Source organism: Parasteatoda tepidariorum, chromosome 5 (assembly GCF_043381705.1).
Source record: "Parasteatoda tepidariorum isolate YZ-2023 chromosome 5, CAS_Ptep_4.0, whole genome shotgun sequence".
Classification (NCBI taxonomy): domain Eukaryota; kingdom Metazoa; phylum Arthropoda; class Arachnida; order Araneae; family Theridiidae; genus Parasteatoda; species Parasteatoda tepidariorum.
The window spans coordinates 32,483,303-32,510,907 of record NC_092208.1 but is presented as its reverse complement, the minus strand read 5'-3'; the positions used below and the strand labels follow the sequence as shown (position 1 = coordinate 32,510,907).

At 28.3% G+C, this 27,605-nt stretch overlaps 1 protein-coding gene across 2 annotated transcripts in view; it reads right to left on the bottom strand.

Annotated features, from left to right (window-relative positions):
* Window positions 1-27,605, bottom strand: part of LOC107440232 (metabotropic glutamate receptor 1-like) — a 251,769-nt gene that overhangs the window by 41,617 nt on the left and 182,547 nt on the right. For both annotated transcript variants that reach the window (XM_071181257.1, XM_043046352.2), the window contains 2 exons: window positions 25,735-25,804; window positions 6,212-7,174 (listed from right to left, as the gene is read on the bottom strand). In XM_071181257.1, the coding sequence (XP_071037358.1) occupies window positions 6,212-6,923 (712 nt within the window). In that variant the 5' untranslated portion in view covers window positions 6,924-7,174; window positions 25,735-25,804. The remainder of the gene's footprint in view (window positions 1-6,211; window positions 7,175-25,734; window positions 25,805-27,605) is intronic.

The following is a 27,605-nucleotide window of genomic DNA, read 5'->3' as shown; positions in this document are numbered from 1 at the left end:
TAACCTTTTTTGACCAGTGCAGCGGCATCGCAAAACCCACACGATCTCAGTTTCGTGACTGTCGCATTTTTGTTGCAATCTGGTAACGGTGTTATATGGGTAACGCAAGCAGCGAATGATAAAGGTATAGTAATAACCATGTCTATAAATTGGTCATTCTCGGAAAAAACAGTAATTTATTATCATCTGATATTTAAATGAAAGATTTTTTTTAAATACAAATTTTTGATATGGTAAATTGAACAATTAAAACAATTTTGGAAAGACACAGTTTACAACTGATACTAAAATTCAAAATTTTAAAACTAAAATAAAGATTAAAATGTTTCAATTTCTTAACTGAACAAAAGTGTATGAATTTAGTAAAAAAAAAGTCTAAAATATTGAAAACAAAGTACAAATAAATTTATTTCTTTACGAAATCAATAAATCTAAACTTTAAAATATAAATATTGAGAAACAATGAATGAAAAACTGTTTATTGAGTTGAATCCTAATAAAAATGAAGAAAAAATTAAAAATATGTGATCCCAATAAAATAACAGTCTTATCAATCGAAAACAAACACGCAATAAATATTTGAAAACAAAACTGCCTTTAAAATGAAATCAAATAGACTTAAGAAAAATCCAAAGTGGATCAATATTCGTTCACGATCATTCTTAAAAATATGAGCATTCTTCTAAATATGAGCCAGTGAAAAATTTCTTTACACTCGAAATTTAGAAGTATTATAGTATCACAGAATTTCGCTAAAACATTTCACAACAATTAATCCTATTGGAATAGCGAGTAAAAAAATTAAGTAAAATCAATACATTCTTTCGAAAATGAAAATTATTACATTAACACATAATGTCACTTAAAATATTTCCTAACAATGAAGTGTAATAAAACAGTGCGGTAGAAAATATGAGCCAGTGAATACTTTATTAACACTCGAGATTTACATTATTTTTAGTTTAATAATGAGTAAAAAAATTTGAGCAATTGAATACATTCTTTCAAATAATAAAAATATTACATTAACGAATAATTTCCTAATTTTGAGATTCATTAAAGAGCGTAGGTGAAAATATGAACCAGTGAATAGTTTCTTTACACTCGAAATTTAGAAGTATTACCAGTATCACAGAATTTCACTAAAATATTTCACAGCATTAATTTTAGTTTAACGAGTAAAAAAATTAGATCAATTGAATACATTCTTTCAAATCATTAACAAATAATTTCCTAACTTTGAGATTTATTAAAGAGCGTAGGTGAAAATATAAGCCAGTGAATAGTTTCTTTACACTCGAAATTTAGAAGTATTACCAGTATCACAGAATTTTACTAAAATATTTCACAGCATTAATTTTAGTTTAACGAGTAAAAAAATTAGATCAATTGAATACATTCTTTCATATAGTAAAAATATTACATTAACAAATAATTTCATAACTTTGAGATTTATTAAAGAGCGTAGGTGAAAATATGAGCCAGTTAATAGTTTCTTTACACTCGAAATTTAGAAGTATTACTCAGTGTCTCAGAATTTCACTAAAATATTTCACACAATTAATTTTATTGGAATAACAAAAAAATACAGAGTAATAACATGCATTCTTCACACTCGAAAAAAAATGTTTCGCTATTATTTCATTGATTTCTTAGTAAGTGACTGAGTGATTTTGTTATCCAACACCCCAACCATAAAAGAAGTTATCGCAACTATTCCTCTACACATTCGCTTATATTGTTCCAAAATATGTAGAAGAAGAAAGTGAGAAATTTATTTCTAGGATAGAACATACGAATCACGAAATTCCGAAAAAAAATTATGAAAGACTCATAGTCCAGCTATAATAAAGAAAGTATGAAAATAATCTAGCAGGGCAAGGAAATACCTCTTGCATTCCAAAGCCATCTTCTTCCAAAAGTTCAATAAAAGTAATTTTGCCCAGAACTTTTTTTTTCCATCCATACAAAATGCTAAGATTGTCTAGTGATCAAAGAATTCCTTAACTAGTAAAACTCACTTCTACTAATGAAAGGAAGGAAAAATATGTAAGGTTTTCCATCTACAAAGACCATAAAAAGCTGTGCGTAAGCAATTAAATGTTCGTAAGAAGATGTGTATGAAATTAAAACAAATCTGAAAGTGAAAATTTCAGTGAACAATATAAAAAGACTCAATTCAATTAAAACTAGAACGATGGATTATACAGTCTTGTAACATTTTAATATTTTGTCAAATCTTTGAATAAAATTAAAATCCTTCATTCAAATTGAGTGCATTTTTTGAAACATTAAATATTTTTTGTGAAACTTTTAGTGTTTTTAAAGGACATGGATTTATTTACATTGTACATTATTTCAGCAAAATATATGGCAGCAAAACATTTATTTATGTATTGTAAAATCATCTGAAAATTAAAATATTGCTAAATTAATTGAAATCTTGCAATATTTTTTTTATTTGAATGAATTACCCTAAGTAAACATTTTTCCAAAACGGTTTTCTGTAATTTTCTGTTTCTATTNCTGTGAAAGTCTGAATTTTGGTTTAATGGAATTTCATTCCATCTGTTTTTCAATTGTTAAAGGTTATTTTACAATAACAGTAGATGTATAAGAAAATTGAAATAAGAGCTTCTCATAACCAGAAAGAAATTTTGATTAATTTCAATTATTATTTTGGATTTATTTTGTTCAGATATATTCTGTAAAGTAAATATTGATAGTCTGTGAAAGTCTGAATTTTGGTTTAATGGAATTTCATTCCATCTGTTTTTCAATTGTTAAAGGTTATTTTACAATAACAGTAGATGTATAAGAAAATTGAAATAAGAAAAAATGCAAACTTTTCAAGGGCGAAAACGTAGGAAAAAAATCAATTTAAGAACAAAAAAAAATTTTTTTCTTTATTAACATTAAAATTATGTTGAAAACAAGTAACATTAACAGTCATACAGTACAAAAAAAATTGAGATTAGTACAGTTTTGCATTTTCGAAACCACTGAAAATACAACCGTGAACCGTGTAACAAAGATAGGACATAGTCACGTCTCAACTTAGTCACACGGTGGCCCTGGGTGAGACTTAAATAAGTTACAATTCCGTCATACTGTGACGTCACTGCAATAGTTATATGCCTCGTTATGGTATCATGTTGTAACCTTTTTCGACCAGTGCAGCGGCATCGCAAAACCCACACGATCTCAGTTTCGTGACTGTCGCATTTTTGTTGCAATCTGGTAACGGTGTTTTATGGGTAACGCAAACAGCGAATGATAAAGGTATAGTAATGACCATGCTTATAAATTGGTCATTCTCGGAAAAAGCAGTAATTTATTATCATCGAATATTTAAATGAAAGATTTTTTTTTTCAAAATAAATATTTTATATGATAAATTGAACAATTAAAACAATTTTGGAGAGACACAGTTTACAAATGATACTGAAATTCAAAATTTTAAAACTAAAATAAAACTTAAAATGTTTCAATTTCTTAACTGAACAAAAGCGTATGAATTTAGTAAAAAAAGTCTAAAATATTGAAAACAAAGTACAAATAAATGTTTTTCTTTGCGAAATCAATAAATCTAAACTGGAAAGTATAAAGATTGAGAAACAGTGAATGAAAAACTGTTTATTGAGGCGAATCCTTATAAAAATGAAGAGAAAATTAAAAATATGTGATCCCAATAAAATAACATAGTCTTATCAATCGAAAACAAACACGCAATAAATATTTGAAAACAAAACTGCCCTTAAAATGAAATCAAATAGACTTAGGAAAAATCAAAAATGAACTCAATGCGGATCAATATTCGTTCACGATCATTCTTAAAAATTTGAACATTCTTCTAAATATGAGCCAGTGAAAAATTTCTTTACACTCGAAATTTAGAAGCATTATAGTATCACAGAATTTCTCTAAGACATTTCACAACAATTAATTTTATTGGAATAGCGAGTAAGAAAATTAAGTTAAATCAATACATTCTTTCGAAAAGGAAAATTATTACATTAACACATAATTTCACTTAAAATATTTCCTAACATTGAGATGCATTAAAATAGCGTGGTAGAAAATATGAGCCAGTTAATACTTTATTAACACTGGAGATTTACATTTAGTTTAATAACAAAATTAATTTTAGTTTAATAATGAGTAAAGAAATTTGCGCAATTGAATACATTCTTTCAAATAGTAAAAATATTACATTAACGAATAATTTCCTAACTTTGAGATTTATTAAAGAGCGTAGGTGAAAATATGAGCCAGTGAATAGTTTCTTTACACTCAAAATTTAGAAGTATTACCAGTATCACAGAATTTTACTAAAATATTTCACAGCATTAATTTTAGTTTAACGAGTAAAAAAATTAGATTAATTGAATACATTCTTTCATATAGTAAAAATATTACATTAGCAAATAATTTCCTAACTTTGAGATTTATTAAAGAGCGTAGGTGAAAGTATGAGCCAGAGAATAGTTTCTTTAAACTCGAAATTTAGAAGTATTACCAGTATCACAGAATTTTACTAAAATATTTCACAGCATTAATTTTAGTTTAACGAGTAAAAAAATTATATTAATTGAATACATTCTTTCAAATCATTAACAAATAATTTCCTAACTTTGAGATTTATTAAAGAGCGTAGGTGAAAATATAAGCCAGTGAATAGTTTCTTTACACTCGAAATTTAGAAGTATTACCAGTATCACAGAATTTTACTAAAATATTTCACAGCATTAATTTTAGTTTAACGAGTAAAAAAATTAGATTAATTGAATACATTCTTTCATATAGTAAAAATATTACATTAACAAATAATTTCATAACTTTGAGATTTATTAAAGAGCGTAGGTGAAAATATGAGCCAGTTAATAGTTTCTTTACACTCGAAATTTAGAAGTATTACTCAGTGTCTCAGAATTTCACTAAAATATTTCACACAATTAATTTTATTGGAATAACAAAAAAATACAGAGTAATAACATGCATTCTTCACACTCGAAAAAAAATGTTTCGCTATTATTTCATTGATTTCTTAGTAAGTGACTGAGTGATTTTGTTATCCAACACCCCAACCATAAAAGAAGTTATCGCAACTATTCCTCTACACATTCGCTTATATTGTTCCAAAATATGTAGAAGAAGAAAGTGAGAAATTTATTTCTAGGATAGAACATACGAATCACGAAATTCCGAAAAAAAATTATGAAAGACTCATAGTCCAGCTATAATAAAGAAAGTATGAAAATAATCTAGCAGGGCAAGGAAATACCTCTTGCATTCCAAAGCCATCTTCTTCCAAAAGTTCAATAAAAGTAATTTTGCCCAGAACTTTTTTTTTTCTATCCATACAAAATGCTAAGATTGTCTAGTGATCAAAGAATTCCTTAACTAGTAAAACTCACTTCTACTAATGAAAGGAAGGAAAAATATGTAAGGTTTTCCATCTACAAAGACCATAAAAAGCTGTGAGTAAGCAATTAAATGTTCGTAAGAAAATGTGTATGAAATTAAATCAAATCTGAAAGTAAAAATTTCCGTGAACAATATAAAAAGACTCAATTCAATTAAAACTAGAACAATGGATGATACAGTCATGTTACATTTTAATATTTTGTCAAATCTTTGAATAAAATTAAAATCCTTCATTCAACTTGAGAGCATTTTTTGAAACATTAAATATTTTTTGTGAAACTTTTAGTGTTTTTAAAGGACATGGATTTATTTACATTGTACATTATTTCAGCAAAATATATGGCAGCAAAACATTTATTTATGTATTGTAAAATCATCTGAAAATTAAAATATTGCTAAATTAATTGAAATCTTGCAATATTTTTTTTATTTGAATGAATTACCCTAAGTAAACATTTTTCCAAAACGGTTTTCTGTAATTTTCTGTTTCTATTTATTTTAAAATTAATTTTTTTTATGAAAACATGTTTTTGAAAATTGCACTCAACTCAAGCAGCAGGATGTAAATCTTTGCGAAGAAAATAAAAGTAAGAAATCCTAAATGTTGTAGTAATTTGTAGTCAAGTACAAAATTTTGAAAAGAAAAAACGCCACGAAGAACGGTATAACCGCTTCCGAGCAAACGTACATAGACACTGTGACGACTTTCGATTTAAGGTTACAAAAATACTTTAATTAAATTATGGTTGTGAAAATCATGCAAGTACATAAATGTAAAACTTACCATCTGTATGAACAGTTGATACATATGTCCAGTTGTATGCACGAACCAAATCAACCATAACCTGAGCTTGATAAAAGTCCGATGGAACGACCCGCAGAAAATATTTATAAAAGCTCTTATCACTGAGATCGCGACTTGTGGCAGAATATCCAATCTGAGGAATACTAAAAAGCTGTAATAGATTCTGAACTTGGATGGTAACGGTACTGGATCCAGGACCAATGACGCCGACAAGATTCTTGAGGGACTTGGCTGGCTTCGTAGGACATTCTGGCGTATTCTCAGCTGGGGCTGCAGTGGCATTATCAGAAATGGCATCATCATTGAGCTTAATTGCATCTCTAATGAATTCAATGCTTTGGTCAAGAGCTATAGGAGAGTACCAGCATGAATCACGGATTTCAATGCCCAGCGTGATGTTTGGTAACAAGGTCTGGTTTCGATTGATTTCGTCAATGGTCTGAAATGATGCTTCGACCCTTTGTAGACCATACTGTTCTCGAATTTCGCCGCAAGTTCTTGTCTGGGCTTGTTTCTGACCGGGTGCGTGATGCACAGAGAATAAAGCACCTATCATTATATCACCGGGAATTATAGCTGTCCTCTTAGTCCTTCTCTGAGCTACTATCATTTGCATGAAAGCAATAGTTACCATAGAAACCAGCACCAAACGAATACGCCAAGACTTTCTATCAACTTGTAGAGCCATCATTGCGCACAACAAGTTATGAGATTTCAGAATGATATTTTAATTTATAGTTCACGGTACTGGAGATTTTTTCCAAGTGTTGGTCGTCATCACATTTTTCGACAACCATTGGCTCTGAGAAGAAGTATTGGAGAGCAATTAAAGTGAATGTACAAAGTTTCACAAGTACTATTAAAAATAAACTTATTTTTGATGGAACATATCCATCCATTATTTTGTCTTCAGCAGGTGCAGACATTTTTGTTGATATTGAACTGAAATTAAGAAAAAATATATAATTATTGTTTAGTATATAACTATCTATTAATACTTTTTACACGTCATATAGTCAATTGAAAACAAATTTTACGTCAAATTACTTAACAGTTGGTTTTTAGAAAAATGGCCAATTTATACAAAACATATTTTTCTTTAACAGAGAAATTTTCACATTGACTTTTAGATTTATTATTTATACTGATAGGATCTGAGAAAAAAACAATGTTATTCATAAACACCTCCTTGTTTGCAAAAGACTATATTTTAAAGAGAAACATAAATAATACAACAGAAATTAAACTTAAAAAAAATTATGTTTTTTCGCAGAGTTTATTTGAGCCTGAAATGTTCATGATAAGACATTAATCTGGTATTGACATATTTTGTGATTGATTCAATACTTGTCATATTTTTTTCCTATATGGCAAGATAATGATTGTAAATAGCAACTCCTATAAAAAAAAATATGCATTAGTACTCTTAAGTGCAAAAAGGGTAGGAGAGTGGCGCTTTAGAAAAAAAAACTCGGCCAACGGAGGCGTGTACAATGAAACGATGCGAGAAAAATATGGTTCACCAGAATTTCATCTCAACTATTATTTTTAATGCATTGTGTTGTTTTTCATTTATTTTTTTGTCTACTAAGGACTAAGGACTTTTTTTTCAAATACTTATAATGCCTGGTAAAACTGGTCATCAATATTTCGATAGATCAACGGGACAGTCTATGTCCGAACCTTTATTTTTCAATTTTTTCTAGCGGTATTTTTATTGAGCAATACAAACAATAGGATTTCTATGGGCTTACTCACAGTCTCAAAATTAGTATGACATAATTGCATGTAAACTTGATCAAATTTCTCAGCAAGCTAAATCTCCACGCATGTTCAGGTACAATTTTGTTATAAATAAAATTGCACTTATTAACATGGCCAATCTATTGAAATTACAGATATTATATCACGATAGAAATTTATTTCTAAATGGCTCGATAATTGGATAATTGAGACTTTTGATCAGGGTGGAAAATTAAGTTCTCAGAGAGAGCCATAGAAATAAAATTTCTCTAAAGTTTCGACAAGAATTTTAAACTGAAAACTTTAGTTATTCACATCTTCTTCCAAATATATCTTAAAGCCAAAAAAATATTTTTCAAAAATCAAAAAATTGTCTTTAAATAATGTTACCATAATAACAAGAACTACTTTGCCATTAGAACCGAATAGGGCGACTTTTATGAGATTTTCTATATGCTTTAAAATAATTGTCATTTTTTTCTTATTCATTACTTATCCACAAATTTTCTAAACAGAGCTGTTCCCTCATTAATACTTTCATATTAAATTATGCCATGATATGACCAATGCCCATAGGAAACAATTAGTGAACTATATGAAATAAAAACATAAAATTTTCATTAATTTCTGAATTCAAATAATTTCATAGGAATTTAAAAAATAGCTGAATAAATTTGGATTCAGTTTACAATTCATTTTACATGCCCGCCATCAATGATGCTGCGCTGATGAATAGCAATGGTGTATAACAAGTATAGCAATACTGATGTGATATTGAAGCTTTCGATGAAAATACTCGCCAACGTTTCAAAAGTTACTTTTTTTCCCTCGTAAGTCAACAACTATCATTCCATACCAAAACACTGCAATTCAACTGTTAAGTCAATTTTTTGATTTAAATCACTTTTTAGATATTCTCTCTGATGGGCTGTTAATTCATGATGCAACAACTTTTCCTCAATATTTTTAATTCCCTCATTTATCAGACTTCACCATAAACTTCACTAGTCATGCTACATTATATAAACAGATACTAGCAATCTAGAAGCGAAACACTTGTCAACGATCTTATTTAAAATTTTATTTTAAAACTTTAACTACGTTTTTTAATGCCATTTGTGTGCGTGACACTAATAATGATTAGAGATGTGTACTTTTTTTGATGAAAAGATGAAAAAATATAAAACAAATAATAAAAAAGAGTACTCAGTCAGTTGATTTTAAATATTTTTCTCTTTAACCGAAATGTTAAATGGCATACTTCCTCCCAGCCCCTTGTCACAAACTGTCACACTTTTCTTCACCTCGTTACGTGACATTACTTATCCTGACACCATTTATCGGTGCGTGACATCATATATGGGCATTCCCTAAACACACTTTTTAAAAATTCTATCAGAACACACTTTTTTTAAGCATTCTGTCTAAAAGCACTCTATAGATATTTTATCTTGACTCATTTTTTAAAAATTTTACCTAAAGTTAAAGACAAAACTAAACCTGAATTTCTTATTTTAAATAAATCTATTAATAAAATTAGATTTAATATAGTTATCTTGCAAGAATGGGAATTTAATCACCAAGACAATATTAGAATTCTCCTACTAGAGCAGCCATAATAAGTCTGGTCATCAATAATTGCACACAAATCTCGAGGGGGCATACTACAGTCGATTTGTTCTCGAACATGCCTAACACCGCGCTGGTTTTAATCATCCAATAAGCATCTGCGAGAACATGCCAGTCAAGTGTGAATACTACCTAACAGGAATTAATGGCTGGTGAAACGGAACAGAACATAAAGAATAACTCACAGCAGGATATTTCAGATATTGAAAAGGTCTGGGGTGAGAAGCAGTTCTGACAGCTACAACAAATTAAAGAATAGTGCAAATTTAGAATTATTTCAGGTAGAATTAATAAAAACGCACATTCATACGCATTTAACTAATGAATCAAATAAAAAAGAAAACCTTTTTCCTGCAGAATAGAAACATCTTAGTTTGAATGCTTTTAAAATTGCTTATAGCTTTAGGAACTAATATTTGCTTAACATTTCAAAATTTTATAATGAAATAATGACCTTTGGTGAAATTTTAACTCGACCAAACCAATGTTTTTGACCACTAAAACAGATTTCAAATGTGTGATCTCCGTTATGATTCACCATATTCCGTTCTCATTTCATTAATGAAATATATAAATTTCCAACATTTAAGGTACAGATTTTTAACGAAGGTTTTGGAAAAATATTAAGGTGGTGAATACGGAATAACCTGTGTATGAATATTTAGTCATGCTTACATTTTTATAAATACTGTATTCATATTTTAATTCAAATTTTAAGCAATATTTTTTTTTCATTTATTATATTCTATAATATCGTAAAAATTGAGAAATTTATATAGTGCTGCTAGGCGACCGTAGAAGATTTTAATCGAAAGTTTGATATTTGTAAACATAAATTGAGCAGACGATTTACCATTATAGCTTCATTTGTGTTGTTGACAGTAAATTGAAAAGTTCTTCTCTTTCAAAAAATGGAATTGAATCGTGAACATTTTCGTGCCATTATTTTTCATAACTTTCGACGTGGATTGTCAAGACAAGAGTGCTTCGATGAACTTAATTCTTTATTCAGCGATAAAGCGCCATCCTACAGCACTGTAAAAAATTGGTATAACGAATTTAATCGTGGTCGATGTTCGATCCAGGACGAATCCCGTGCAGGTCGTCCAAAATCCGTTGTTGTGCCAGAAAAGATCGATGCTGTGCGTGAACTGATAAAGCAAGATCGTCATGTGACATACCGTGAGATAGAGGCGTCTTTGGACATTAGTATGACTAGCATCAATAAAATATTGCATGAACATTTGAGCGTAAAAAAAATTTGTTCGCGTTGGATCCCGCATAATCTGACAAACGCTCAAAAAAAGGCTCGTGTCGATTGGTGCAAGGAAATGTTGGAAAAATACGTTCAAGGTACATCAAAGGCTGTGTATAACATCTACACAGGTGACGAATCATGGATCTATGCATATGAGCCGGAAACAAAACAGCAATCAACTGTATGGGTCTTCCAAGACGAGGCAAAACCAACAAAAGTTGTTCGAGGAAGAAGCACATCGAAACAAATGATTGCCTGTTTCTTCGGCATTAACGGTCATGTGGCAACAGTGGCGTTAGAGCAACGCAGGACGGTCAATTCTGAATGGTACACGACCATTTGTTTGCCAGAAGTCATCGGAGAAATTCGAAAAAAGCAGAAGAACAGGCGAATCATTCTTCATCATGACAATGCGAGCTCTCACACATCGACTCAAACAAAGGCATTTCTGACGGAGCGAAAGATCGAACTGATGGGTCATCCGCCGTACAGCCCTGATTTGGCACCCAATGACTTCTTCTTATTCCCACACATCAAAAATAAATTACGTGGACAACGATTTTCGACCCCCGAAGAAGCGGTTGATGCATTCAAAACGCATGTTTTGGAATTACCTCAATTGGACTGGAAAAAGTGCTTTGAAAATTGGTTCAAACGCATGCAAAAGTGTATTGATCATCATGGAGAATATTTTGAAAAACAATAAATCCAATTCCAATTATGCAAATTGTATATTTATTATTATTATGCTTAAATTAACCAATGAAATTATATCCCAATATGAAATCAGTTTATTTCAAATAAATAATCTGTAAAAAATATTTGACCATAAAGCTTTCTAAAAAATATAACGTCGGGGGAAAACAGCAATGTTTCATAAATTTCAAATTTTTCGGTCAAATAGTTTTTAATAAAAGTTTAGTTTCCAAAAATGCCATGAGTTTTTTCTTTTTACCTGCGTATATCTAGAATAGCGACGAAAATAAATTCAGACCTTGTTTCACTCAGTTAAATATAAAATCATAAATCTGGTATGCAGTAAAAAATGTTTAGCCTTGCTCGATTTATACCTAGAATGTTAAACTATTTCTTAACAAATTTAAAAATTATTTAAATTCTTATTTAAAGGAGATACGAAACATGTTATTTTCAAATTTTAGAATTTGTTTTATTTGACCTTATGCAACATTGCTATACAAATAGGGTAAATGTTTGACTTAATTTCGAAAGGTATTTATATTAAAGTAATTTAAGAAATCTCTGTTAATAAATCCTTCAAATTGTATAAAATATAAAGCAATTAGAAAGTTAAAAAATAATATCATCTCATCGTCTATCGTTTTAAACCACAAATAAAAGTTCTGTAAGGATTATTTCAGCAAAGTAATTCTTAGAAATCTGAAATCATTACAAATTATCAAAAACTTCAGGTGCAGGGTGATTAATAAACAATTTCAGTAAAATTATTTTACAAATACATCTATCTGTTGTAGATATCTGTTGTATACTTTTGTAGATATTTTAGATTTTGTTTTGTATTTTATACATTAAAATTTATTTTATATACTAAAAATATTAACTTTAAACATTAAACATAAATTCTCTCTACTTTTTAGACAAATATATTTTATCGAAAGTAAGATGAAATCAATGTCTTGTGTCCCGTTAAAAAAAAAATTTAACTTCACGAGTTATTGACTACAGTTACTGTGAATGAAAAGGCTAGGTAACGGTTATTAAAAAAACACATAAGCCCATTCGTAGCCAATAAAACAATTGCTTATTTATTTACTTCAAGTAAAATATATCTATATTCCAACTTGTTTGAAATATTTGTTTCTTTTTTATAAAGGGTGCTTACTATAAACCAGATATCAGTGTAAGGTTGATTTTAATTTCAGCAACAACCTTTATCACAAAACCCGACAAGATTTATTATGATAATTAGCAAATGAACCATTCAAGCTTAAAACAATGTAAAATTTAATTTTTTTAGCTTGCGCATTCACATGAAGGTTCAAATTAAGCTTACATAAACAACCCTTTAATATCGAGATTGAATCTATCTTTTCAAAATAAGGTTAGAAAAACCTTCGGAAATCGAAGATTAATCATCATTCGTAAATTAAGAATCAAAAACGTTTTGAAACCGAGGATAAATGTATCTCTCAAGGTTTATTTTAGATTTTTAAGATCATCACCAAAACAAGGTTCATTTACACAGGATTTTATATACTTTGTTTAACACTTTAAGAGTGAAGGTTGGTGTATCATTAAGTTTTCAACCTAAACAATGTGTAGCTTTTGAGAGACTGCTCAAAGTTAGAATGAAAAAAAGGCAAAAACAAGGTTTACAGTAAAAAAGATGAGATATTTTTAAATTTTCTCTCGTATATTTATTCAATTTGTAAGGAAACAAATTTGGCATACTAATATTTCTACTAAGTTTTAAAAAAAGAACTAATTAGTCAACCTTTCTACGCCAAACAAATGAAAATCTGCGTTTCCCGTAAGATTGTCTTATTTGGAATTGTAATAAGGGTGCCTCATCTGGCTATCTTGAATAATAATGGTGCATAATGTAGTTTCTAATTACCTATTCAAACAAATCAGTAGTGTTAAAGCTACAAAAAAAGTACTTTCTTCTACAAATTAAAAGAATTATTTTAAGAATTTACTTTGAATTTAATACTTGAAGTAAATTATTGTTTGTGATACTGAAAATATTTTTAACATCAAGACATCATAAATTAGAAACGTTAAATATAACAACAAATTAATATTCTAAAATTGTTTCAATAATTTACTGAAATTGTAAATACTTAAACATCAAAAAAAAGCTCTAAATATACTATTTTTTCTTCACATTTACCAAGAAAAACTTTCCAAAGAATATTTTTCAAGCAGTATTTTAGTAATTTACAGTTTATGTTTAAAGTTTTAAAATAAGAATAGGTATTTTATCTATAATTTACATAACTCTTCTTAAAACTCTCAACAAGATAAATCATAAAAATATTAAAGAGGTAAAACCTGCCAAAACTTTAGGAACTCATAAAATATTCCTGTAATCAAATAACTGGGAAATGAACAGCGTGCTCTGGTTTCGTAAGTTACCTTCCACGTTTTCTTCGTGGGATGAGAATGGAATTGGAAATTATCTTTTCCATCATATGCTTACCCTTTTCGAGAATTTATTAATATTTTCACAAGCGTTTGAGTACATTTCTACTCAAAACTAAACATTCGAAATATTCAAACGCAAGATATTATTACTTAAAAGAATTAACAAAAATATATTCTAAGTTTAAGTGTGTTTTTTTAGTGATGTGAAATAATTTTACTTTGTCAAGTTTGTATATCATAATCAAAGTTGGATGTGCAGATAATTTTAGATATAAACGGAAATAAAATTGTTTGATTTTATTTTAAAAAATTATTTCCGACACCAATTTTTTTCATTGTTTCACTCAAAAAAATTTAAGAGAAAACTATAATTTTTTTTCTAAAAATAGTTTTTTTAATAAAAAATTAAGGAGGGGTTACTAATAGTAACCTGATGAAATTAATGACGTAAGTATCAATAACAAGTATACTTTTTCGTTATTTAAAAAATGACATTTTCTCATATAATTTTAATTGATTTACTTTTTCATTTATTGACATTTTTAATTTATTTATGTTTTTTTTTATTTATTTACATCTTTTTATTGATTTTCACTAATTTTTGGTACAATTTTTCAGTTTTCGTTTATTTTATAGTACTTATTATTAGTACTTATTATAGTATGTCTTTCGCGCACAAAAGACGTAGTTCTGCAAGCAAAACTAAGTAGAAAAAAAGTGATTGAAAAACGAGAAAAGATAGTAATGTGCAGTTTGTGCAGTATAATTAGGATACCAGTTTTTTGTCTTACCAAATTTCAACATAAATTACATTAATTCTATCAACAGGTGGCTCTGCTGACAGATAGGAACCACAATATTTTCAACAAAAGAAAATTCCAAAATTTACTGACTTCCTTATAAATATTTATGTTGGATTAGTCTAGCATGCAGTAGAAAATGTTTTCGCTTAGTTTTTATGCCAATAACGATATCTGTTAGCAACAAAAACGAAACTTACTAACAAAATTGGCAACTAACTTGGTAGAAAAAAAACATTCTTAAACAAAACTCTCCTTCCGTTTTTCATTAATGTGTTTTTTTTTAACCATAGATCATTTTTCGGACAATTGGTATATAACAACATATTTTATCCGTTAAAAAGCAATCCTCTTTTAATTTTTGATTAAATTACTAAAAAAAAATATGTTTGTTTACTTTTAACACTAAACTTTTTCTGGAGCAAAAAAAGTTATATTTGCAAACAATTAATTGTTCAATGACGAGTAATAATTCTCGTTATTTAGACAGAAATATATATATATATGAAAGGGTAGCAGTCATGGTGAGTGATGTTAGGCCACGCAGATAGCAGTTGGAAGGCAAAAAATATTTTATTAACTTCACTTAGTATATTTAAGACATTTTCTAGCAAAGGCGGAGCTCAAAATCGCACTNTATATATATATATATATTTCTTTCAAATTATACAAATTTCAAATTATTCTACATATCTATACAATTATATCGGGATATAAAGTTAAAATCCGCATAAATAAATGTCATAAAATAATTCCAATATCTTATATCTAATAGATGTAAACGATTTATTTCACTGTCATAACCAAACAGTGAGCAGCTTCTATAGATTGCAATATTGATTGTGCACAGTGCGTAGACCCCTATTAAACAAACAGAAACGTAAACAAAACGTGACTAAGTAGATATATTCATAGAAAGAGCGTTTTAATATCAATGGCTGATATTTCAAATGTAAGGACACGTTTAAGAATTGTTTGAATAATTCTAATGACACTCAACTGTAAAGTATTTAATATTTTAATTATAGTTACATTTATAATTCGGGAAAAGGTATTATTGTTATCAATGAAAATTCAATGTAAAAAGGATTAAACATTCTATACTGAGATTTTTTAATACGATAAGATTTAATGTTTCGATTTTTATTTACCGTATAAGAATGAAAGTATTGAAAATTAAGATTTGAGCATATGAATTTTAAGAAGAAAAATTCTTACTTCACTTATTAACTTTATCAGTTATAAACTTACTTCACTTATCACTTCATATATTTTTTAACTATTTTCCGTTTTAAAAAAATTCTATAAGAAATTTTTAATATTTTTGTCAACTGTCAAACACATAGACTAACTGAAACATTTTGTTTTAAAATGACTGACTGAAAGGTTGTATAATATCTGTATTTACAATAAATAGATGAGACAAATATACACTCAGTGAAATATCATTGATTTTATTTGTATTATTTCAACCGATATTCAAGAAATTTTATTAAAATCTGTAGTTCTGCATATAATTTACTAAACGTGAAAATTCTCTAAATTTACACTGAGAAAAAAAATATGGTCAAAACAACCAGAATATGGTGAAAATTCGCGGTACCTCAGCCATTGTTACTGAAACGCTTCGAAAAAATTAGTAATAAAATATAGTTTTATAAAATGTTATAAAAATTGGTAATTTTTTCTTAATACCTTAGATCAGGGCATAAAAACTATTTATTCGGTTAAATTTACTATTTAGTTTGTATTCTTTACTAAATGTATAGTAATAAGTACTGCAATTTTGGCAAAAAGAATTTCCAGAAAACCATCACCATATAAACAGACAAATTACCAAATGAATGGTTTAAATACCGTATATTTTGGCTTTATTAACCATAATTATGATTCTTATTCTTTGTGTAGAGTAGTTTTTAAAAAAAATTTATGTTAAAAACAGATTTTGAACAAAGGTTATAAGATATGCTTTCAAAGTACCCTAAACTTAAATATTACAAGAAATAATAGAGCAAAACATTTTTTAAAAAACAACATAAATATCTTTCAAAATATAATATTATATAATAATAAGTTAATTATTTTTAATATCTAATTATATATTCCCTAACTCATTAAACATTTTATAACATTTCTTAACTAATAAAAACGACAAAATTATCTTCAGATAAAATATAACTTAAAAAAAGATAAAATATATTACTGAGAAAAATTCTCCTAAGTTCCTTTTAAAAGAACGTGATATATCTTACTAATTTCGCCATCGTATTTATTTTAAAGAATCTCGTTAACATAAACTCTGCATCAAGATATTTATGACTTTTTATGCGTTCAAACTATTTATCGATAGTTCATCCGCACTAATTTCTAAGATTTTCTGCTGTAAAATTCCCCATTAATTCAATTTTTAATTTTTTTAATCACCTCCAGGCGAAATTAGCTGTGTAATATCTTTCGCAGTGGGAGTCATTTCGTGCTTAAAAAGAAAAAAAGAAAATAATAAACAGTCATATACTTTATTAAAAACGTAAAAATAAAATAAAAAAACTTTATCACATACGCAGCAATAAACGTTACTTTAATTTAAGATGTTTTAGTGCCATTTTAATTAACTTTTAATGTAATTGTTTCAAAAATACCTTTTTTAATAAACTATTCTAATTATTGATAGTTGTTGCACGTGGACTTGAAGATGATTTAATCATAAAATTTCATATTGAGAGTTTGAAGTGTTCGGGTAAATATGATTATTTCAGTATTAAAATTAATATGTTGATGTCGTTGTTTCTAATCTTTCTGAGCTAACTTAAACAAGGCAGATTAACTCCATAAGGCTGTTGATGAAACCGGTTATAATCAAAAGATGTGTAGAAAATCTTTTCCAAGTCTAGGACTCTGCAAGATATGTTTAGGTGCAGCTTGATGTGTAGCATTTACTGAAAGTATTTGATGAGTATCTTTCCTCCTTCAAGGAAAAGGAACAAGCATTTACTATGCTCACTTGCTAAAGCAATTCCAAAGTCTCTGCTACACCTGATTTTAAGGATTGTATTGTATTTACTGAAAGTCCTTGAAGAATATCTTTGTTCCTCCTTCAAGGAAAAGGAACAAACTTCTAATATGTTAACTTGTAGGCCTTGCTAAAGCGATTCTAGAGTCTCTGCTACACCTGATTTTAAAGATTGTGTTGTATTTACTGAAAGTCCTTGAGGAATATCTTTGTTCCTCCTTCAAGGAAAAGGAACAAACTTCTAATATGTTAACTTGTAGGCCTTGCTAAAGCGATTCTAGAGTCTCTGCTACACCTGATTTTAAGGATTGTATTGCATTTACTGAAAGTCCTTGAAGTATATCTTTGTACCTCCTTCAAGGAAAAGGAACAAACTTTTAGTATGTTCATTTGTAAACCTTGCTAAAGCTATCCTAGAGAGTCTGCTACACCTGATTTTAAGGATTGTGTTGTATTTACTGAAAGTCCTTGAGGAATATCTCTGTTACTTCTTCAAGGAAAAGGAACAAACATTTAATATGTTCACCTGTAAGCCTTGCTAAAGCGATTTGAAAGCCTCCACTGAACCAGATTTTAAGAAGAGAGCCGGGGCTCCAGGCACAAAACTAGCTGCTGAAATTCCGATTGACGATAAATTTAGCAATGAAATTGCGATGATTTTTTTTTCATGCAGAGTTCAGAAAATAGATATGATTTGTATTTTTATTCAGAACAATGTTCTAGTTGAAAATTAATCACTCTCTATAGTCGGAGTTTTGATTGACGATAAGTTTCCATTAGGGATAATTTTAACATAAATTCTACTTGCAGTAATTCAGGTTTCTCAGCACAGAGCTTCAGTCTAATTTGAATTCTCTAGCTCTAATAAGTTCAAAATGGTCATAATTTTCATTGATAATCATATCAGTTTGATTTAAAGATTAAAAAATACGATAAATACTACTTGTATCTGTCAAAAAAACGATTATAACTTGGATTGTCTTCGGGCACGGAGCTATAGTTAAAATGTATACATACTAGCTAGTGGAAAAAAGGTTAAAATTTCGATTGCAAGATCCTATCGGTACAGACACGAAAAATAAGTTGAAATCAAGATCATTAATTGATGCTTTCAGTGACGAGTATGGATCATTAGCTTTCGTTTTCTTAGAAGGAATGAAAGTTCCATGGAAGTATGAAAAATACAGGAAATCTCTTTAAAACCCGAATATCTAACTGGCTGTTAAACTCATTGTTAAGAAAATTATTTGTTCATCCCGCCCAAAGCTGTTTATGTGAATAGAACTCTGAATACCATCTGCTTGAATGGAGATCTTTTATTCTGCCAGATTTCAGTGATCCGCGTCTTTCGAATCTTCTCTTTGGCACCATTCAATTGAAGAGTAATGCTACAGAATGATTTTGTTTAAAATGATTTAGTTGTTATGGTATAATGATAAATATTAGTTTAAAAAATTTTGGAAATTTAACAAAATATTTCTATGATAAAGGTTTTCAGTTTTGTCCGACGGATATTAAATATCATATAAATTAAAATAAAATCAAATTTAAATAAGTCAGTAAAAAAGGGCACATTATAAAAAATGAAAATGTAAATAAACAAGTACAACACTATTTTATTGCAAAAAAACTTCATGATAAAATATATTCCTTTTGGTTCTATTAGAAGATAACAGAGTAAAACATTAATTTAGTTATTATTCAATACATTATTCAAGATAATTTATAATTACAAGGTTAATTATTCAAGATAATTAATAATTCATTAATTCACATACTTAATTAGAACATAAACAAGTGTAAATGGTTTGGAATGAGATTGGATGTTATCCTACTGCCTCAGTTAAAAAATGCTTAAATAAATATTTATTTTCGAAAAAATTATTTTAGATGCTCTGTAATGACTGTTCAAAATTTACATTTTAAAATCTTTTAAAAACTGTAACCTGCCAAAATAAGTAATTTACACTAGACAATGTAGGATCCGAAAATAAAGAGGGAGCTGCAAATGGGGACATGCTTAGGGGCACTACACGAATATTGCTTTTACTAACAGAAGGTTTCAAGCCCAGATTTTTTTAACTGTACCATTAATTTTTTACAACCAATTACAACCAAAAAGTCGTCGTTTCCAAAACACTTATCAAATCACAAGACAACGAAGTACATCGTAGTTGCACACGTTTGTGAAATGCCACAAAAAGAAAAAAATTTTGGTAAAATTACTGTACTGTATAATAAAGGCATTTTTGGTCTGAAAATGGAAAAAAAAAGAAAAAAAAACATAAAGCTGGTTAATAAAAATAAATATACATTATTTAAACTCTCTGTTAAGTAAATTTTTCTTTCTTATGGCAACGGTTTACCAGAAGTTTTGATTTTCCAAAATATAGTTCTTGTGACCACACATTGAGTAAATACAAGACTGAAATATAAATTAAGTCGAAAGAATAGTTTTTTGCCACGCTTTAATAAGGTATCATGATGTAATTACCAAATTTATATACATATAATAAAACTATATTTTATATATAGGTTTACCGAAATCATTGCCAAAGAGCTACGGAAAAAGTTACCAAGCTTTTTGGTGTTCCCATAGAGTCAGAAACTATTCTGAAATTTTTAATCTTACTTTTGTTCTTAGTTCAGAAAGTCTCCAACGTTTGCGTAATCCGCTCCAATATGAAGGCTGAGATGTAACTAGCGATCGCTCATTAAATTAAGAAAAGAATTCACAATTTTAAAAGCTGTTAAAAATAATAATACTTCCTATGAAAAACGCGCAAAGCAGCAGTGAATGAAAACAATTCTTCTGTATTTGCTTTATGTATTTTATATTTTATATTATGTATTATATTCTTTTCCTGGACTTTGGCAAAACCTTTAGGGTGCAGAGACAGCAATTTTAGACTTTTTGTCGTGCTCTCTCGATAGAAAAGGTTTTGCTTTTATGACTTCTGGAGCTGGTACCCCCTGAAGACGTCAGCTTCATATGTCATATTTATCCATTTTTTTCATATTTCACTGTTTCTCTAGTGAGCTCTCATCTGAGAATTTGTTGTTAAGTTTTTAACAACATAGTTTCTTTATCCTTTAATATTTGCCAGTATTATTTTCCAAGCAGTTAATTTTTCGCTCATTGTTCTCTGCTTTTCGATTCCACACTGTATGGCAAAAAATGTTCGCTTTAGTAAGTTCTAACATCCTTTACAGTAGTGACCATCAGCTTTGTTTCACTTTATGTATTTTGGCAGCAGTTAACTGCGAAAACTTCGCCTAAGATAAAATTAGATACAATTAGAATTTAAGATAAAATTTCATTTTCTGAGCAAAAGTTGGATCTATGATTGAGCTTCACTTTAACCGTACACTACATTAGAGTATTTCGGTATCCACTTTAATGTAGTGTCCATAGTGGTTTCAGAGTCAACAAACTGTTGGGGGATTGAAGAGAATGGTGATTACTACCACCATCTTCCTTCCAATTTAGATAGTGGTGATATAGGGTGCACCAGTAGTTCTTTTAAATCATCATTAAAAATGAATATTAAACCGTCACCAATATCTTATTAGATCTAGAGAGATGTTAACAACCAAACCAAATCTGCCTATTTTTATACTTCAAACATTTTAAATGTGTTTAAAAATATTTTTATTTTATTGTAAAACAAAAGGGCAAGTAAGAAAATAATGGATAAATTCTATTGTAATAATGTTTTTCCTTCTTTTCTCCTTTATTTAATGTTGACACGGTCATTTATTTAAAAGTCAGATATAAATTACATAATAGAAAACAAAGCCTATAGTTTAACGAACGAGAAAAGTGTTAGTAATGCCCCAACAAGTCAGTAAGGATGTACATATTTTTCAAAGATAAATGTTTAAACTTATGATTATATTATCAGGGATATTAAACAGCAAAACCATTTTCATCCAGTGCTCCTTTATGTATTGTTAACTTAACCCATCACAGATTCTTCAAATAAATGCTTTCAAAAGAACTAAAATGGCTTTTATCAAAAAATTCATCAAAAGACAGAGAACTAACATTAATCATTTCACAGTTGCTTACCATTATATTGCTTAGAGTTTCGATTTATTTTCCCCAGACTATTTATTCACTTGTAAGATAGACTTAGAAATGTAGTATTTTCTAAATTCCTTTTCTTCTTTGAAGTACAAAGAAAAAAAACTTTCATGACAGATAGTGAAGAGTTTTTCTTTATTTTGCACAACTCATGTTTAAAAGAATGAAAACTGAAAACATGTCAATTCTCCTTCTGCGTTGAAAAAAAGATCATGAATTATTAACCCTAATTTTGGTTTTTCTTCTTTTTTTTTTTCAACTTTAAGAAAGAACATACAACCATTGCATTCATGCTTTCAGTTTTGGCATACATTAATTATTCGAAGACGTTGCTTCAAAAATAGCAACACAATTTTTCTGGGTAGTTAAAAAAATATTTACATCTCTGGGGAAAAGTTGCTTTTTAATACAGTTTATAATCGTACATATTTCAAATTTGATTGTGAACTTATAAAAAATTATTGTTTTCAAACATAAAGGCAATAAATAATAATTTATTTAATACATTCTTTTCACATTCTTTTTGTTGCCCATTTTAACCGAACTTATTACCTTCTTTACACAACCAAGAAGCCGTGTAATTTTGTTTGAAATCGAACAAAGGTTGTCCTGAGAGGCAAACTGTTAAATAATAATACACCGAAATAACATACATAATATGTAGAAATAATATGTAGACAAATTTAGTCAGATCTGATATTTTTATGTATTAAGAATTTTTTATACATTAAGATTTTTTATATTATCAGAATCAAACTAGCCAAACTCTGTTTTTAAGAAGAAGTCTTTGATTTCTTTATTTATGTGATCAATCTCAAACCTTGTAGTTAAAAATATCAGGATATGCATTTAAATTTTAATAAGCTTTAGAACAACGAATAATAGGTGTGGGTCATAAACATGTAAATTAATAAATGAAACCAAGAATAAAAATAAAATTGATTAAATTTAAATAAAAGATTCAAAATACCTTCGTAAAATGGAGTACACTTACACTAAAAAAAATTTCCATGATACTACACAAAATTTCTGGCAACAAAATTGCCGCAAATTTTCTTTAAAAAGAAAAAATACGTTTAAGAAATTTTTTGTAAAATCTTCGTACATAATAGATCCTTTTCATTAGAACAGGTTACGATATACGTCTGTACAGTTGATGTAAAAAAACTCTTGACGTTGTCTGTGAACCAGGAGACATAAAAACAATCCTTACCCCTACTCGAGCTGAACCTCATGTCTGACGTACTTCTATTTTCGTTTACATAACTTGGTATTTTTAGAATAAACAGAATTGCTACAAAAGACGTTTTTTCTAACAAAAAGTATCTGGTTTTTCACCTGCAAAACTGGTCTCTTCATTTATAAATGAAATTGAAACATTTTTTTCCAATATTACTATTACCCTCCGAAGCAGTATTCAAAATTTAAAAGAACGCAAGAAGTGGGTAAAAGAATTCAGGGGGCTCACGAATACGGTGCAGAATTCCAGATCATTAAAACCACATGGACAAAGATTCCTTTGTTGGGAAGGATTCATTTCAATTATTTAAAAAATTGGTATGTATTTTTTACCGGAAATGTTTTATGCTTTAAATTTGTAATTATGAAATGCATGAATTGTTATAAAGCTAATATAACTCTTTATTCAACAACATTGAAATAACAGATTAATTATCTTAATTATTACATCACCAAGGAAAGAAAAAATAGCTTGAAACTGATAATTATTGAATTAATTTGCTATTTTATTTACTATCTTGGATAACTAATAGTATTAAATTTAGTAATTGACGCGTGGCGCCCTCTTTCCGTGATAAAATCAAATGAAAAAATCTGAATAAAGTTCTATCTACCTACTTATAACTTATTTTAACTGTTTCCTTGCTCTAGTTTAATGTTCATTGATTTCAAAAACTCTATTTGCATAAAAGCATAAAAATTAGGCTATATCTTAAAATTATTCTTTCAATTTTTTACCAGAACTTTCATTGAATTCAAACATCTGAATTTCATTTCTAAACACCCAACATATAAAATCTGTATGAATGACTACAGGTTTTATCTGTTTACCGAATAAGTAATTTTACAGTGAACTTATGTAGTTTTAACGAACGAAAATTAAACGAAATTCATTTACCGGAAGACTAGTTTTAAAACCACCATGAATGAGGTGCGTGATTGACTCCTGAAGATGATGTTTCACCAGTAGTATCTAATATTTTTTATGATATTTAATCAAATAGGGATAGCCAATTTTCCTCTTGTAATTCAAGGAGAAAATCGTGCATTGAAGAAATATTTTAATACAACCAAACAGAACATAAAAAGACTTGACCGATTTCAAACGAAAATACCTTTCAGACAAAAAAGAAGATTTAAGAGAATACGCCAAAACTGTAAATTCCTATTCATAAAGTTCAATCCATGCCCTTTTATTCTTTCCGTAAATTAAAACTGACTGAATACCTGTCAGGAATCTAAAATGAATACAGTTTTATGAAGCGATTATACATGACAGAAGCAGATACATTTACACAGACGCATAATTGCAATCCATCTGACAGAAAATCCGACAAACACCCCGCAATTAATCACGTAGACAGGTAGCAGTTTTAACCTTAGGTAAACACAGACTATTGTCGTATTGATTACACTAATCCAGCTAATTGTTTCTCGAAATTATATCTCGAAGTGCATATCCAATAGCTATCATTAATTTACTATAACCCGTCAAATGGATTTATAGCTTAGCTCTGAATAATCCATGATGCAACTCATGATTTCTTCCTTCAATAATTAAAAAAGTCGGGAGTAAAATAGTGATAATCCACATCTTATAAACATTTAACTTCCGTACTACAAGAATTTATTTTGAACGATATCGTTCTTTCAGCTCAAGGAATTATGAAGTCTTAATTTTTAGCGGTAAATTCAGTAACTGCAATGAAAAATATATTTTTAGAAAAGATAAATCCGTTTGACTCTAATTCTATCATTAAAATATCTTATAAGCATTTAACATCCGTACTACAAGAATTTATCTTCAACGAAAGCGTTCTTTCAGCTCACGTAATTATTAAACAAATGTTTATCGGTAAATTCAGTAATTGCAATGATAAATATATTTTTAGAAAAAAATAAATCTGTTTAACTCTGAACTTTAAGTTGAGTTAACATAAAAAATTTTTAATTCTCAACATTACTCAAGAAGTCTTAAAAAAACTATAAAAATGTTAATCAAATGGAAGTGCAATTATTTTACAGGATGTCAACAAACTCATTTAAGAAATTTTAATGGAAAAAGTACTATTTTTTAAGTGTGACTTTTTATTGAATCATAAAGTATGCAGTTTATGGTTACATATCGAATAGAATATCCGGCATATGGCCCCCTCAGCTTATACAAATTTTAATGTCAAACTCTTCAACAATGCGTTTAACATGAATTTTGCTGAATTTCATTTACACAGCGCTTAATTCAAATTGTGAAAATCATGTAATAGTTGACATAAAGTTAAAAAATACCAAAAAAATAAATTTAAAAAAAAACTTGAAAAAGTTTTACGGATGCTAACCTTAGGATATAAATTGACAATAACAGCGTAATATTACCACATTTATAGTAAGTTTTAATCATTTTGGTTCAAGGTTACTCCAGGGAGTGTGTATCAAAAAGAGCTCTATGTTGCAATGATTACAATTATCAAATGAAACTTGTTTTTTGCCACATTACTATGAGTTAACAAATTTTCAAAGTATGTTTGAAACTTTAAGAACAAGCTTAGAACTTCAAAGATAACTAGAACATTACCTAACTTTTAAAATAAGTAAGTAACCAAAAAATCATACCTGCCAGGTAAGATAATGAATTTGCAGCCCAAATATTTCAATCAGTCAATAACAGACCATTTCTCTTTATCTGTAAAAAAAATTAAATTGAAAAATACAATTAACAGTATAATAATTAATTTATACATAATGTATCTATCGCAAATTATAACGATTCAGTTTAGTAATTAAGAAAATTAATCAAATAAGGTTATTAATTAATTAATAGTCTTATTTTACGTAACCATCATTGTTTATGTTGCTCTTGCTAGTTTTTTTTTCTAATTTGCATTTTTTTTTAAATTTTAAAAATTATTCACCTGCTTAGCAATAAACTATCTACCATGTAAACAAATGGAATATGCAATGCTCATCAATAAGTCTGTTATGGAACTTGCAAAAAAAAATTAATATCGCGAGTCATTAAATGATTTTAAAATTACGCAAGCTCAATAAAATTGAGCAAAAAAATATCAAATATATTCTTTTAAATAATAAGTAATACTCATTAGCAAACATATCAGTAATTAAATTCGTATTAACAGACAATATTTTTCCTTAAGAATATGGTATGCATTCATTTATTATCTTAGAATTTACTTACGAAACTAAGCGTGTTGACATGGAACACTTAGGGCAGTTCCCAAAAATTAAAAGATCCGAAACATCATTTTAAAATGATGAAAGAGTTGCAAAATACCTAGTTTTGAAAATAAATCTCTGATTCACTTGCTTAAGGTATATAAATGTTTAAAAAAAATCTAACTGAAATTTAACAGTAGTAAATTAAAACTTTCATTCTAATTTTAAACATTTATAGACTCACTTAGCTACGGATTCATCACTTCGTGACTCTGCATTACCACCATCCAAAAACATTCTAGAAAATATGTGAGCAATAGAATTCTTAAAGAACAAGATGGGCTCTATATTCCGTTGATAGTTCATTATCATAATTCTATTACTTTGAATCGATGCATAATTAAACATTTCAATTCCAAAACGTTTAACATTATTATGTTGCAGTATAAAAAAGGCAACAGATTTGAATTATATAAAAATTATGTTGGCCTTTATCTTATAAATGAATTAGCATATCAGTATATTATCACATAATAACCATATCACTACGTTTCCTCAAAAAATACTACTCCATATTAGCTCCAATTTAGATAATGTTTCAAGATATATTTTAACAAAAACTGTTTAATATTATCACATCTCGGATAAGAATTTAATCATTTTGATCCAAAATTACTCTAGGGAATGCGTGAAAAATAGAATTCCTAATCAACAAGATGGGTTCTTTTCATAACTTTTGCAGAATTCTCGAGTTTTGAAAGATTAATGTGGATAGCTGGAAATATCTCTTGATTTTATCCATATTTTCCTTCTTGATATCCTACTATTTCCCATCTGCTTTATCTCTAAAGAGATATTCATCAAGAAGTTAAGATGAATTACTGAACTTTAGCAGCGCTTGGTATTATTGGTTTATTTTAACATCTATGGGACAAAGAACAATTTGCTAAGTGTCAAACAACTCATAGAAAACGTTATGTCTTAGTAATTCAAATATTAATACTACTTACTTGTATAAAAACAACAACTTCGTTTCTGTATATAAAATTTAATGAATATTCTTACTTCATGATTCTTTTTTTTCCTTCAAAACTCTACATTTAAACGAGAAAAAAAGTAGTTCATAGAAATATCTTTCTGTATCCGAGATCTCCGAGAACTAACAATATTTACTCCTTTATTTCTTTTTCTGCACTTTGTCAAAAAATAGTCATGATTGTTATTTACTAATAAAAAATTACATATAACGCTGCAATTATCCTCTGTGAGAATTATATACTTCAAAAATTGAGATAATTTATATATATATA